At 50.9% G+C, this 14,682-nt stretch overlaps 1 protein-coding gene across 1 annotated transcript in view; it reads right to left on the reverse strand.

Annotated features, from left to right (window-relative positions):
- MTF2 (metal response element binding transcription factor 2) overlaps window positions 1-14,682 on the reverse strand; it is a 60,257-nt gene that overhangs the window by 19,249 nt on the left and 26,326 nt on the right. Inside the window, exon 5 of the mRNA XM_044302439.1 lies at window positions 14,035-14,210. Coding sequence (XP_044158374.1) covers window positions 14,035-14,210 — 176 coding nt within the window. The remainder of the gene's footprint in view (window positions 1-14,034; window positions 14,211-14,682) is intronic.

Consider the following 14,682-nt stretch of genomic DNA (forward strand, 5'->3'; position numbering starts at 1 on the left):
TCCAAATGGTGTAACTCCTTTCCTTTAGGGCTCATGCACATGACAGTATTTTGCGTTCAGTATACTGGCCTTTTTTTTAGTTCAGTATGCGGTACATATACTGAACCATTCATTTCAATGGTTCAGCAAGAAATAACTGACGTGTCCCCGTGTGCATTCCGTTTCAGTATTTCAGTACCGTGAAAAGATAGAACATGTCCTATTCCTGTTCGCAAATCATGGTGCTTGGCTTCATTCAAGTCAATGGGTCCGCAAAAAAAAAAAAAATGGAACACACACGGAAATGCATCCGTATGTCTTCCGTATCCGTTCAAAAACGGAACGGATCCATAAAAAAATGGAACGCAAAACACTAAAAAAGCCATACAGCCGTGTGCATGAGCCCTTAGGGTGTGAAGGAGAGGGACAGTGAGGGAAGGACAATTTCTAGTTGGTATGGAAGTCCGAGACCACCTATGGGAGAAACTGAATGGGCCGGAGAACCGCCTTATCCTTGTGAAGAACCAAGGAAGGGTTCTCTGCAAGAGAGCGCTGCCAACTTGGACACCCATCAGATGGATGTGCTAGCCACAAGAAAAAAAAAATACCTTCCAGGACAGGAGTCAGAGTGAGATCTTCTGCAAGGGCTCAAGAGAGAAGTCTGGAGCGCTGAGAAGACTATATTCAGATCTCAAAGGCGATAGAGTAGGCCGGTATGGAAGAACCGTATGGGCTACTACCTGAAGGAAGGTTTTTATGGCCCAGGGGGGCCAGAAGACGCTGGAAAAGCTGTGTCCCCGAGGATAGAAAGCGCCGATACCTGACCCTTCAAGGAACTAAGGGCTAACCCAAGGTCCAACCCTGATTGTAGAAAGGACAGGACCACGGGGAGAGAAAAACTGAATGGGAGAATGTCCCGGCTTTCACAGAAGCCCAGGAAGGACCTCCAGGTCCTATAATGGATCCTGGGGGCGATGCAGGCTTCCTGGCTTGAATCATAGTGCGAATGACGTCTGCTGAAAACCCTCTCCGCGTCAGAATGGCTGTTTCAATAGCCACGCCGTCAAACAAAGACCTTAGATGCTGACGGAAGACCGGACCCTGAGAAGAAGGTAGTCTCTGAGTGGCAGTGACCAAGGGACGTCTCCTAGGAGAACGAGGTCGGCGTACCACACGCGAAGGGCCAATCTGGAGAGACTAGGATTGTCGGCATGCCCTCCATCTAGATCTTCCGTAGAACCCTGGTAGGAGTGGGAAGGGGGGAAACACGTAAAAGAGGGAGAACTCCTGCCAAGGGGATATCAGGGCGTCCACGGCGCATGCTTCCATATCTCTTGCTCGAGAGAGAGAAGGAGGGAAGCTTTCGTGTAGTGTGAAGGATCCCTGTAGAAGGGATGTGGTGGGCGACACAGTACACCAGTCGGGATCGGAGCATGTCCGGAAATGGATGGCCACCAAACGAATAACCCATGCAATGCAGATGAGGGAAAGGTAGTAACGCAGAAACTACCAAGGCTTGCGGGGTGGCTATGAACCATGAGCCAGAGATGGAAAAATACAGAAGGAGAAGAATAGGCTAGGTCTAAGCCCATTCCCCAACTGAGACTGGCGCTATACATAGAAACATAGAATGTGTCGGCAGATGAGAACCATTTGGCCCATCTAGTGTGCCCAATATACTGAATACTATGAATATCCCTTGGCCCCATCTTATATGAAGGATGGCCTTATGCCTATCCCATGCATGCTTAAACTCCTTCACTTTATTTGCAGCTACCAGTTCTGCAGGAAGGCTATTCTTGCATCCACTACTCTCTCAGTAAAGTAATACTTCCTGATATTAGTTTTACATTAGAGGGGCAAAGGTTTAAAAGTATGTCCTCTTGTAGCAGTTTTTCTTCTTTTAAATATTCTTTCCTCTTTTACCTTGTTGATTCCATTTATGAATTTAAAGGTTTCTATCATATCCCCTCTGTCTAGTCTTTCTTCCAAGCTATACATGTTAATGTCCTTTAATCTTTCCTGGTAAGTTTTATCCTGCAATCCATGTACCAGTTTAGTAGCTCTTCTCTGAACTCTCTCCAAAGTATCAATATCCTTCTGGAGATATGGTCTCCAGTACTGAGCACAATACTCCAAATGAGGTCTCACTAGTGCTCTGTAGAGCGGCATGAGCACCTCCCTCTATCTACTGGTAATGCCTCTCCCTATACACCCAAGCATTCTGCTAGCATTTCCTGCTGCTGTGACATTGTCTGCCTACCTTTAAGTCTTCTGAAATAATGACCCCTAAATCCCTTTCCTCAGATACTGAGGTTAGGACTGTATCACTGATTTTATATTCTGCTCTTGGGTTTTTACGCCCCAGGTGCATTATCTTGCACTTATCAACATTACATTTTAGTTGCCAGATTTTTGACCATTCCTCTAGTTTTCCTAAATCCTTTTCCATTTGGTGTATCCCTCCAGGAACATCAACCCTGTTACAAATCTTTGTGTCATCAGCAAAAAGACACACCTTACCATCAATAATATGATGATTAAACAATATGTGTCCCAGAACAGATCCCTGAGGTACCCCCCTGGTAACAAAACCATGGTCTGAATATACTCCATTGACTACAACCCTCTAGAATATATATAGAATACAGAAGTAGTGGCTGTGCAAAAACTCTACCTGAGGAGGAAGCCAGGCAAGGGGAGTCACACTGTATTGCTAACCCTATACCCCAGCAGAGGAGGGGCCATCCGCAGAGGGCACCGAATTAGTGCTAGAAGAATCCACCACCTAACGAAGGAGCTGTGCAGTAAGAACCCTAGTATGTAGTGGTAACGCAAATGCCACTCCCCCAGTAGTAGCCAGCGCTTGCCCGTCAGCGCAAAACTGAGGGGGAGGCCCGAGACTATCCCATAGAAGCCATGTACCATACTGCCCCAGTGTAGTAAAGCTATGGTAAAAACCACCTGGAAGGGTGCTTAACAGGAGCAACTGCCAAAGCTAGCGCCAGGGTAGGACCCCTGCCTGAGGGGGGGATGCCCCACTGCAGCGACCACGAACTCGAGCATTAGCAAAAAGCTGCACCTGTGGAGGAGAACACGCTGTAGTAGCTAAACTACTAAACCAGAGTGCCAGCATAACCACCTTCCCACAGAAGGAGGAGTGGTGGATAGAGAATACAGAGTCAGTGAAAAGGACTTGCTGGAAAGTACTCACCAGATATGTGCAATGGTGTACGCACTACGTATTGATGCAGACAATATCATGACCGACTGGAACAGAGGAGGCCCATGGAGATGGGGTGTACCATAGAACACATAAGTGATGCTAGGTAACCCCCTGAGAAGGCAGAGGATGATATAATCATGTCCAAAACCAGCACCAAGAGAAAAGAAGGATACAATGTGGAATAGCCACCATATCCACTTGCCGCACCCATATACCACTAGATGGAGTACTGGGCACCCACGGGTACCGACTGTTGCTACGCCCCACTTGTGAAATAAGCTAAGGCATCTTAAGATGTTTAATTATTACCCCGCTAGTGGATCACTTGTGGAAGAGAGTAATGCAACAGGAAGCACGGTGCTGTGCAACACTCCGCCTATGGAAAGGGATAGCGCATCAGCCGGGACCGTATGCAATAGTAGTGCAATTACAACACCTATGGAAGGTGGTGCATACAGCAAGTACTTAAGCCAGTGGTAAAGAAAATACTCCACCTATGAAGGGGGATTAATGCCCATGGCAGGAACTAGTGCAAGGGACGGTGTGCGAGTGTGACCCAGGGAGGAAGGGTGGGGGTGCAGAGATATATAAGGAGAAAAGACGACATGCGCAGGTGGGGACTTATCAACCAAAATACCTGGAGGGTGGAATGGGAACTTCTAGAGGCCCATCCATCGGATTGCGCAGGCGGTGCATTATCACAAATTCGCTGCCGCCCCCCTCCTCCTCACATACCCGGGGAGGAAAGTTGCGAAGCTGGGCCCAAAGTTTAATGCGCGGCCGACTGGGAATACCCTGCTGGTCGGCCGGAGTATAGAGGACCTGCAGCGGTGCACGAGATTCACACACCGGCTGGAGGAGCCCGCCCCACGGGAAGAAAAAACAATGTGAAACCGGGGCTTAAATCTTTTGCGGCACCCGGCTGACCGATGATGTCCTCCCGGCGGCCCGATGTCAAAAAAGGAGATTTTTGTATAACTTACCAGTTAAATCTCTTTCTCGCTCTTCCTTGGGGGACACAGACCTTGGGTATAGCTCAGCTCCCTAGGAGGCGTGACACTAAGTAAAACTGTTAAGCCCCTCCTCCATCAGCTATACCCTCAGCCTGGAGATAGAGGCTACCAGTTGCGTGTCCAAGTAGTGAAAGGAAAACAACCAATAACAGGAACAACCAACCAGCAACCCAACGGGGCGCCAAACCATAACCCTGTAACCAAACACAGAAGGGTGGGTGCTGTGTCCCCCAAGGAAGAGCGAGAAAGATTTAACTGGTAAGTTATACAAAAATCTCCTTTTCTCGCCCATTTTCCTTGGGGGACACAGACCTTGGGACGTTCAAGAGCAGTCCAAGAAGGGAGGGACCACAAACCCAAGGCGGAACACCACCAGTGCATCAGGAAACCGCTGCCTGCAAAACCAGGCGACCCAAAGCAGCATCCGCTGATGCATGCGTATGCACTCTATAGAACTTTGTGAAAGTGTGCAGAGAGGACCAAGTGGCTGCCTTGCACAACTGTTCAGCCGAGGCCCGATGCCTCTGCGCCCAGGAAGCACCGACTGCTCTGGTGGAATGAGCAGTGATGCCGAAAGGCGGAGCTCTGCCCTTGGCTCGATAAGCCTCAGACACCGCCAGTTTAATGAAACGGGCAATAGCCACCTTGGAGACCGCCAAACCCTTGCGCGAACCCTCCGGAACCAAAAACAGGGAGTCCGTGCGCCGAAAGGATCCGGTGACCTCCAAGTAAATCCTCCACGCCCTGACCACATCCAGACGGTGCAGCTCCCGTTCCCTGGGGTGGGAAGGAGAGGGACAGAGCGACGGAAGGACGATGTCCTCATTGATGTGAAAGGCGGAAACCACCTTTGGCAGGAAGGTCGGGACAGGCCGAAGCACAACCTTATCCTGGTGGAAGACCAGGAAAGGGTCGGAGCAAGAAAGAGCCGCTAACTCCGACACCCGTCGGAGAGACGTGATGGCCACAAGAAAGATGACCTTGCAGGACAGAAGACGAAGGGAGACTTCCCGTAAAGGCTCGAAGGGGGTGGATTGGAGCGCCGAGAGCACCACATTCAGGTCCCAGGAAGGAACTGGAGGGCGGTACGGCGGAACAGAGTGAGCCACCCCTTGTAAGAAGGTCTTAATGGGCCCTAGAGGGGCCAGGGGACGCTGGAGAAGAATAGACAGCGCCGAAATCTGTCCCTTCAGAGAACTGAGGCTCAGCCCCAGGTCCAGACCCGACTGGAGGAAGGACAGGAGTGTGGGAAGGGAGAATCGGAGAGGAGGGATGCTCCGGGACTCACAGAACCCCAGATAGGACCTCCAACCCGATAGTAGATCCTAGAGGACACGGGCTTACGAGCACGGATCATGGTGCGGATTACGTCCGCGGAGAAACCCCGTCGCGCTAAGACGGCGGTCTCAATAGCCACGCCGTCAAACGAAGCGAGCCTAAATGCTCGTGGAAGATCGGTCCCTGAGAGAGAAGGTCTTCCCTGGAGGGCAGTGGCCACGGTGCGTCTGCCAACAGCAACATTAGGTCGGCGTACCAAGACCGGCGGGGCCAATCCGGGGCGATTAAAATCGCGGGAACGCCCTCTGCCGCGATCCTCCGAAGAACCCGTGGCAGGAGGGGAAAAGGAGGAAAGACGTACAGAAGGGAGAATTCGCGCCACGGAAGGACGAGCGCGTCGGCGCCGTATGCCTTCGGGTCCCGTGCCCTGGCCAGGTATAGGGGGACCTTGTGGTTGAATTTGGAAGCCATGAGGTCCACGTCGGGGCGACCCCAGCGAAGACAAAGGGCTTCGAACACCTCTGGGTGCAGGGACCATTCTCCCGGGTCGATGGTGAACCGGCTGAGGAAATCCGCCGCCCAGTTGTCCACCCCCGGGATGTAAATCGCGGATAAGGCCGGCACGTGCGTCTCCGCCCAGAGGAGAATGAGGGTCACCTCTTGCATCGCTGCGAGTGCCTCCCTGATGGTTTATGTATGCCACAGCCGTGGCATTGTCCGATTGGATCCGAACAGGGTGGCCCTTCAGTAGATGGGTCCAGTGTCTGAGGGACAGAAGAATCGCCCTCAGTTCCAGAATATTGATTGGAAGTCTGGACTCCGATAGAGACCAAACGCCCTGGACGGACCGGGGAGGGAAAACCCCCCCCCCTCCACCCCCGTAAGCTGGCATCGGTGGTAATCACCAGCCAGTTCAGTGGGAGGAAGGACTTCCCCCTTAGAGGGATATGCAACCACCAGCTGAGGGAAGCCCGAGCCAGGGGAGGCAGCAGAAAGGTCCTGTCCAGACTCCCCGGTGATTTGTCCCAGGCCGACAGAATTGCCCTCTGAAAGGTGCGGGATCGGAATTGTGCGAACGGCACCGCTTCGAAACAGGCAACCATCTTCCCCAACAACCGCATGCTGGATCTCAGGGAAGGGCGGCGATGACGGAGGAGACTGTGAACCGACCCGCGCAGGGCCAGACGCTTGTCCGACGGGAGGCGGACCTCCGCCAACTCTGTATCCAGGAGCATCCGCAGGAAGATCAGCCGTCTGGAGGGGATAAGGGAAGACTTGGGGTGGTTGATAACCCAACCGAACCGCGTCAGGGTCTCCAGGGTGAGTTCCACACTGCCGGATGCCTGAGCGAAGGAGGGTGCCTTGACCAGGATGTCGTCCAAGTATGGGAGAAGAAAAACACTTCTTGAACGTAGAAGGGCCAAGACAGGGGCCAGGACCTTGGTGAACACCCGAGGAGCCGTCGCCAGACCAAAGGGAAGGGCGACGAATTGGAAGTGATCGTCCCCCACCGCGAAGCGCAGGAAGCGGTGATGACATGGAGCAACCGGAACGTGGAGGTATGCATCCTGAATGTCGATCGAAACCATGAAATCCCCACTTTCCAGGGAGGCCACTGCGGACCTGAGAGACTCCATCCGGAATCTCTGCAGTCGGAGAAAACGGTTCAGGCGTTTTAGGTCCAAGATCGGTCGCACTGAGCCTTCCTTCTTGGGAACCACAAAGAGGTTCGAGTAGAACCCCCTGAACCTTTCCGTCGGAGGCACGGGGGCGACGACACCCTTGTCCATTAGAGAGCGAATGGCCGCGAAGAAGGCGGCCGCTCGTACGGGATCCCGCGGAGGACGGGATCGGAAGAAACGGTCTGGCGGAATGGACGCAAATTCGATCTTGTATCCGCAAGATACAATCTCGAGCGCCCATGCGTCTGAGATGTGGGCCCGCCATACGTTCCTGAACAGGAGAAGGCGGCCCCCCACCCGGGTGGGTGGGGGCGCACCTTCAGGCAGAGGGCTGCTGGCCTGTGGGAGCCCGTGCAGGCTGGGACTTGCGCCAGGTAGGTTGCGTCCGAAAAAACGGCTTCTTGCGTCTATCCTGGGCTGGGCCAGAGGAAGAAGAACTGGCCGCGGGTCTAGACCCGGTGGTCTTGCGAAAGGACCGAAACCGGGACGAACCAGCGCGACCACGGGGGGCGCCCTTTGGCCTGGACTGGGGGAGGAGAGTACTCTTCCCACCCGTGGCCTCTGATATAAGTTCGTCCAGACGGGTCCCGAACAGGCGGGAACCCGTAAATGGTAGGCCGGCCAAGGAGCGTTTGGAAGCGGCGTCCGCCGCCCAAACCTTCAGCCAGAGTTCCCTCCTGACAGAAACTGCCAGGGCAGAGGAACGGGCAATGAGGGCACCCGCATCAAGGGAGGCCTCACAGACGAATTTTCAGGCCTGAACAATTAGTTGGGCTAAGGAACGGAGGTCCTGAACAGGGACGTCCGACCCTAACTCCCGTTCCAGTTGCAAACCCCATTCAGAGACCGCTTTACCAACCCTGGCGGAGGCAAAGACCGGTCTAAGGGCCGAACCAGAGGCAGTAAATATGGCCTTGGAGAGGGATTCCGTACGACGGTCCTCAGACTGGAGGGAAGATCCGTCCTGTACCGGAATAGTAGTGCTTTTGGACAGGCGAGCCACGGGAGGATCAACCTTAGGCGGGGATGTCCACTTGGTCACAGAATCCGCTGGAAAGGGATAGCAAATGTCCAGCTTTTTGGGTGTAATGAAGCGGACGTTAGGCCGGGTCCAAGCCTTGGATACCACAGAAGAAAAATCAGCGTGTATGGGAAAAACCTTGGAGGCCTGTCTGGGGCGGAGAAAGGACACGCCGGCCTGTTCGGAGCTGGGGGGGGTCATCGTGTATCTGAAAGGTATCACGGATACTAGCGATAAGATGCCCCACCGCGGACGCCAATTTGGACGGAAGCTCTGAGTCCATGTCCACTTCCGAATCTGCCAGTTCTCCCTCAGAAAGCGTATCCCTTTGAGAGGATAGACTTGACTGAGCTCGCACGCATGGCGGAGAGAGCGAAGCATCTGGAGAAGATGTGCGCTCAACCCTTGAACGTTTGAGTATGCCGGGCCCTGGAAGATTCGCTGGGAGGCAGGGAACCAGTGGGGGCGGCAGAAACGGTAGTCCCAGCGGGTGCGACAGGGATTGTGGCAGCCTGCGGGAGAGGCGGTCTATCCACGAGACGGCCCACTACGTGTGTAAGGCTTTCCACTGCCTGAGACAGAGACCTAGCCCAGTCAGGGGGTTCAGAGGCACCGGGGGTCGCAGCGGGAAGCGGGCCCTGCACCGGGGCCTGACATGCAAGGCAATGCGGCTCAGATTGCCCACGCGGAAAAAGTTCCTTACAGGCGGTACAGGCATGGTACCAGGGTTTGGGGGCACCCGTGGGATCTGACATGCTGAAAGGTGGTTGTACTCTAATACAGAGACCACAAGGGGTTATAGCAGCTATGACCAGGAGGGTTAGGAGAGGGTTAACTGTCCTACCAGTGCCTCAGAAGAACGTCAGGAGTAGAGATGGAGCAGATCAGTAGCAGCAGAGAGCAGCAACAGCAGTGAGCCAGCAGATAGCGCCCACAGAAGCCGAGCGATGTACACAGGAGTTTAGAGTCCCCCACCGTGTCTCAGCTTCCTGTCAGGAGTGAGGAAGCGCGGGAAATCTCAGCAGAATCGCGGGGAAAACAAGCTCCGCCCCCTCCTGAGCTTGCTCCGCCCCCAACATGACACGCGCGTAAGCCACGCCCCCTGCTGCCGAAAATGCTCTCAGGGCTAAGTAGAAGCCAGACGCCAGAAAATAAAGGGCCCGCAGGCCCCTAGAGTGCGGCGATTTGCCCAGGTGGGTGACCCTCTGCCACCAAGTCCCCTGTTCCACCGAGAAACAAGCTCCGCCGCGATTTGCCCATGTCAGGCATAAGCCCCGCCCCCCGATCGGAACGGAGCGGGCGGCGGCGGGAAGGGAGACCGGGCTGAAGAAAGCAGCGTGGGGGGAACGGCGTTCAGTGGGAGGAAGGAGGAGGAAGGCGGCCCCCCTGCTGAGGATAACCTGAGGGGAGCTGGGGAGGGTCTGCTTGAGCGCTCAGAATAAGCGACCACGGGTGCCCCCCTTACCCAGAGGGGTAGGTGCTGCAAATAGGGACGGGGTATGGGCTGGAATAGCCATCTCACCGAACGACGTCTTCACCCTCAGTTCCTTCCAGCAGGGTCGCCCCTTCAGCCACTGGCACCGCAGTGGCAGGAAGCTGGTAGAGGGGCTTGGCGTGCGGGCAACCCCCTAGCTGGCGGGATGTAGGGGAGCCATTGCTGCCCAGATCCTCCTATTGCTTCTGTGGGGGAGGCAGCAGTGCAGATAAGTTGGCACTGGCGCAGCTCAACCCCGGGAGATCAGAGAGGTCCATGCGTCTCTGGTATCCCTAGGAAAAAGTAAAATAACATAAAATATCAAGGAGAAAACAGCCCTGCAGTAGCAGGGGGTGTCTTGCCTCCTTGGACACTAAGCTAAAACTGGTAGCCTCTATCTCCAGGCTGAGGGTATAGCTGATGGAGGAGGGGCTTAACAGTTTTACTTAGTGTCACGCCTCCTAGGGAGCTGAGCTATACCCAAGGTCTGTGTCCCCCAAGGAAAATGGGCGAGAAAAGAGCCTCGCGGCGCGAGTCATCCTCAAAATCAGCCAGTGCAAGCATTAACCCTTTTCGGAGCAGAGCAGATTCATCCGCTCCCCTCCCTGCCTGTTAAGCCACCCAATGTGAGCCGGGGGACATGGAAATTAACCCCTATGTGCCCAAGTCACCATCGGCACCGAAGGGGAGTGAGGGAGCCTGTCCTCAGGGGCCCTGGGCTACTATAAGTGGGGCCCGGTGCCTATTAACCCTATAGACCCTTAAAACGATGCCAACAAACGGGGGAAGGGAGGGGGAAGAGGGTTAACCATACTTACCTAGTCCCGTGTTCTCACCTCATCTCAATCCACTTCTCCTCAGGAGCTGGCACCGGAGTGGCATGGCACGAGGGTCTTTTTCTTTGGCGGACCTAGGTGACCCCTTGGCTGGCGGGAAGGAGGGGAGCTGGGCTGCCCTGGATCCTCTTTATGCTTCTGTTGGGAGTGCCACAGTGCCCCGCCACTTTAAAATGGGACCTCCACAGCAGCCTATCCCCTTAAAGAGGACCTTTCATCTGGCAAAAAATTGTGAACTAAAAGTGTTATGATCTGTACAGCGGCACCCAGGGATCTCACTGCACTTATTATCCTTGGGCGCCGCTCTGTTCTCCCGCTATGCACTCCGGTATGTTAGGGGACTGTGTTATAGCAGGAGGAGACTCACAGTCGGGGGAGCTAGCAGCTGAGCACCGCATCCCAGACAGGACAAGCAGATTACAGAGCTGCTGTGTCCTGTCCTCACCAGTGCTGGTACCAGTAAAAGGGATGTGTAATTTGCCTCTTCCAGCCCAGCAGCAACCAGTGCCAGTGTAAAGGATCACAAAATATAAAAATATTCCATACAGCAAACTGCATAACAGAAAAAGAAAGCAAAATGTCCAATTCACTATCTTTTCATTCCTTTATCTCTCAAAGAAACTGAATATACACACCCCAAAATGGCATCAAAGAAAACTGCAGATAGTCCGGCAAAAAAAATAAGCTCTCCTACAGCTCCGTAGACATAGCTATAAGTTATGTGGGTCAGAATATGGGGATGAAAAGAATAGTTTTTCAGTATTAACACAAATATAAAATATATATATATATAAATGTGGTATCACTGTAATCGTACCGACCCAAAGAATGAAGGTCACAGGTCAGTTTTACAACATTGGGAACTCCATAAAAACATAACCTATAAAAGATTTTTCCAATTCCACCGCATTTGAAACTTTTTCCAGCTTCCCACTACATTGTATTAAATGGTGCCATTAGAAAGTACAACTTGACTTGCATAAAACAAGCCCTCATATGGCTATGTGAAAGGAAAATCAAGAAAATAAGAGTTATGACTTTGGGAAGACAGTAAAAAAATAATCTGAGGGTCTTGAAGGAGTTAATGTATTATTTTTACATTGTGTGCAAACCTCTACTTGGATGTCAGTTTTAGGTGCATGTTTGTTGTGATGCTTGTTGTAATTCCTGACTCTCACAAAGTTACATGAAGGTGGACCTGGTTGTCCACAGCCCATCAAGACAACCGCAATCAGGTTGTTTGCTTTCAGGAAATGGATACTAGGCATGCACTTACGGATTGTAATCCCTATACTCTCAAAAGGCTGTTACTGTTATAAAATTCAGGTTAAAACCGGATTTTTGCCGTTTCACAGTTAGCCACTAATATTGTATTTTTGCAATTTTAGGAAAAAGTTGGAGCTCGGTTAGGAATCTTTCAATTACTGATAATTCCCTTTACAAGTGAGTACACCTAGATAGCTGTTAGTCACTGATCACCCACTTTGGCAACTGAACTCAAAAGGGCAGAGATAAAAAAAAAAAAAAAAGTATAAATTTTGCAGAATCTTTTCCCACAAAACCATTTATCAGTCTGCTCAGGTCCTTCTGCCCTATAACCAGCTGCCTGCAGATTTCATTGTGACAGGTTCTCTTTAAAGGGAACCCCTCACCGCGATTTTGGGTATAGAGCTGCGGGCATGGGTTGCTAGATCACCGCTAGCACATCCGCAATACCCAGTCCCTATAGCTCGGTGTGCTTTTATTGTGTAAAATAAAACTATTTGATACATATGCAAATTAACCTGAGATGAGTCCTGTATGTGAGGAGTCAGGGACAGGACTCATCTCAGGTTAATTTGCATATGTATCAAATCGTTTTTTTTAACACAATATAAGCACACAGAGCTATGGGGACTGGGTATTGCGGATGTGCTAGCAGCCATCTAGCAACCCATGTCCTCAGCTCTATACACAAAATCCTGGTGACAGGTTCCCTTTAAAGGCACCTTTGGGTCAGTTTTTTGAGTTTTTATTAAAAATTATGAACGCCTTTCTCTGTACAGCTTTCAGATTCTCTAGTCACCTCTTACTGATAAGAATCTGGCTTAAATAAGTGTTTTTAAGCTACTAGTAATTTAGAGATAAGGGTTAGGAGATGACCAGCACAAAGTGAAAGTAAAAGTACAATTCACACCGCTAGACAAACAGTTAAAGGGGTTATCCAACCCCTATAATGCCCGGGCCCTCATACTGGTCACTTACCTCGCCCCCCGACACCTGTGTTACATCTGATGGCCGCACAGCCACCTCTGCATCTCCCCTTCGCACAGATCAAAATATCTAGCGATGGTGGTGTGGGGAAGGCATGCAGCCAATAGCAGATCGCAACAGGGACGAACTTCCCTAGCATCGCGGGTAAATCTGGAGAGGCTCATCCCCCTCATGGCCTGCTATTAGCTAACCCCCCAATCTCTCCCCCCCCCCCCCCCCCCTGGAGGTTTTGATCCATGCGATGAGGAGATGCAGAGACGGTCGTGTGGTCATCAGAAACGATGCAGGTGCCAAGGAGCCCGAACTTTTTAGGAGGCATAATAGGCGTTGGATAACCACTTTAATCCTCTGACAGAATGGTTCCATTTTTTTATAAAAGAGACCAATAAAAAATAAAAAAAATGTAACCCAAAATTAGCAAAATGCCATATGGTAACTTCAAATTAGTTATAACATAATTTTAAATATTGGCTTTTATCTTGTCCTGTACATTTCTGAATGATGTAATCTTTGTATACACATGTCTCTGGTATAGACTGTATATAGAAACCACTTCTATATGTCTAGACAAAGGAATTCACTGCCTTATCTTGATTGATTCCAGATGCTATACCAGGGATCAGCAACCTTCGGCACTCCAGCTGTGGTGAAACTACGACTCCCAGCATGCACACTTGCTTAGCTATTTTCAGAACTCCCATCAAAGTGAATGGAGCATGCTGGGAGTCGTAGTTTCAACACATCTGGAGTGCCGAAGGTTGCTGACTGCTGTGCTATACTATGGAGACACGTAGGTTCTGGTTACCACAGTTGGCATAGTCTCATTGGTTCCTTTGAAACCCCCCCGTTATAAGATGAAAACACCCAGGGCTTTTACAATAAACTAAAGAACTTTCTGGAGGGAAGGCAGAAGAGGTATCTCACATGTTCTGTCTATGTGCGATTCTTTACATGACTGGTCATATACTCTTACCTCTGGAGGGAACATTATAATTTGGAGCATCTCAACAATTCCACTTTAGGAATCATAAGAAAAATAACCATAACAAATGCAATCATAAAAAAAGCCTTTAAAGCTTGGATTGAAACTTTGAAGATAATTTGGAGAATCTTTTTTTTTCTCTCCTATTGAACCTGTATTACCATTCAGTTTAAGTACATACAAAACAAATTAGCAAGATTTGGAAGAAAACGACTCACTTTAACAATGGAACGGCAGAATATCAAGTATTTTACAATAGGAACTAATTGCAAATCGCTTTCAGTACGTACCTCGCCAGGATGTAATAGATCCCAGTTATCATTTATATACGTGATGAGTTCAAGTTCTGAATCAAAGTACTTCTTTTTATGAATAACACTTAGATTGTATAGGCAGAGGTGTGCTATGTCTACCCTAGGAATCAAAAAGAACAAACCACATAATGGGATCAATGTATCCATATAGGCTCAGATTTTAAAGGGAAACCGTCATCAATTTTAGGGCCCATTCACACATCCGCAATTTCATTCCGCATTTTGCAGAATGGAATTGCGGACCCATTCATTTCTATGGGGCAGCACAGCTGCCTGGATCCCGAATTGCGGAACCGCAGTTCCAGGTCCGCAATTCCGTTCAAGAAGATTATAGAACGTGTCCTATTTTTGTCCGGACAAGAATAGGCATTCTTTATTAAGTGCCGGTGATGTGCGGTCCACAAAATGCAGAACGCACATCGCCGATGTCCGTGTTTTGCAGATCCATAAAACACACACGGACGTGTGAATGGAACCTTATGCTGACCTCACTGAGGGCAGTATAAAGTAGTGACATAAGTGCTGATGTCAGCGGTGTGTCACTCATCAGCTAAAAGTAAGTGGTTGCTGAGAACCAGCATCATAATCATTCCAGCCCAGGCCTTGAAAGAGTCAGATCTACCT

Source organism: Bufo gargarizans, chromosome 7 (genome assembly GCF_014858855.1).
Source record: "Bufo gargarizans isolate SCDJY-AF-19 chromosome 7, ASM1485885v1, whole genome shotgun sequence".
Classification (NCBI taxonomy): Eukaryota; Metazoa; Chordata; class Amphibia; order Anura; family Bufonidae; genus Bufo; species Bufo gargarizans.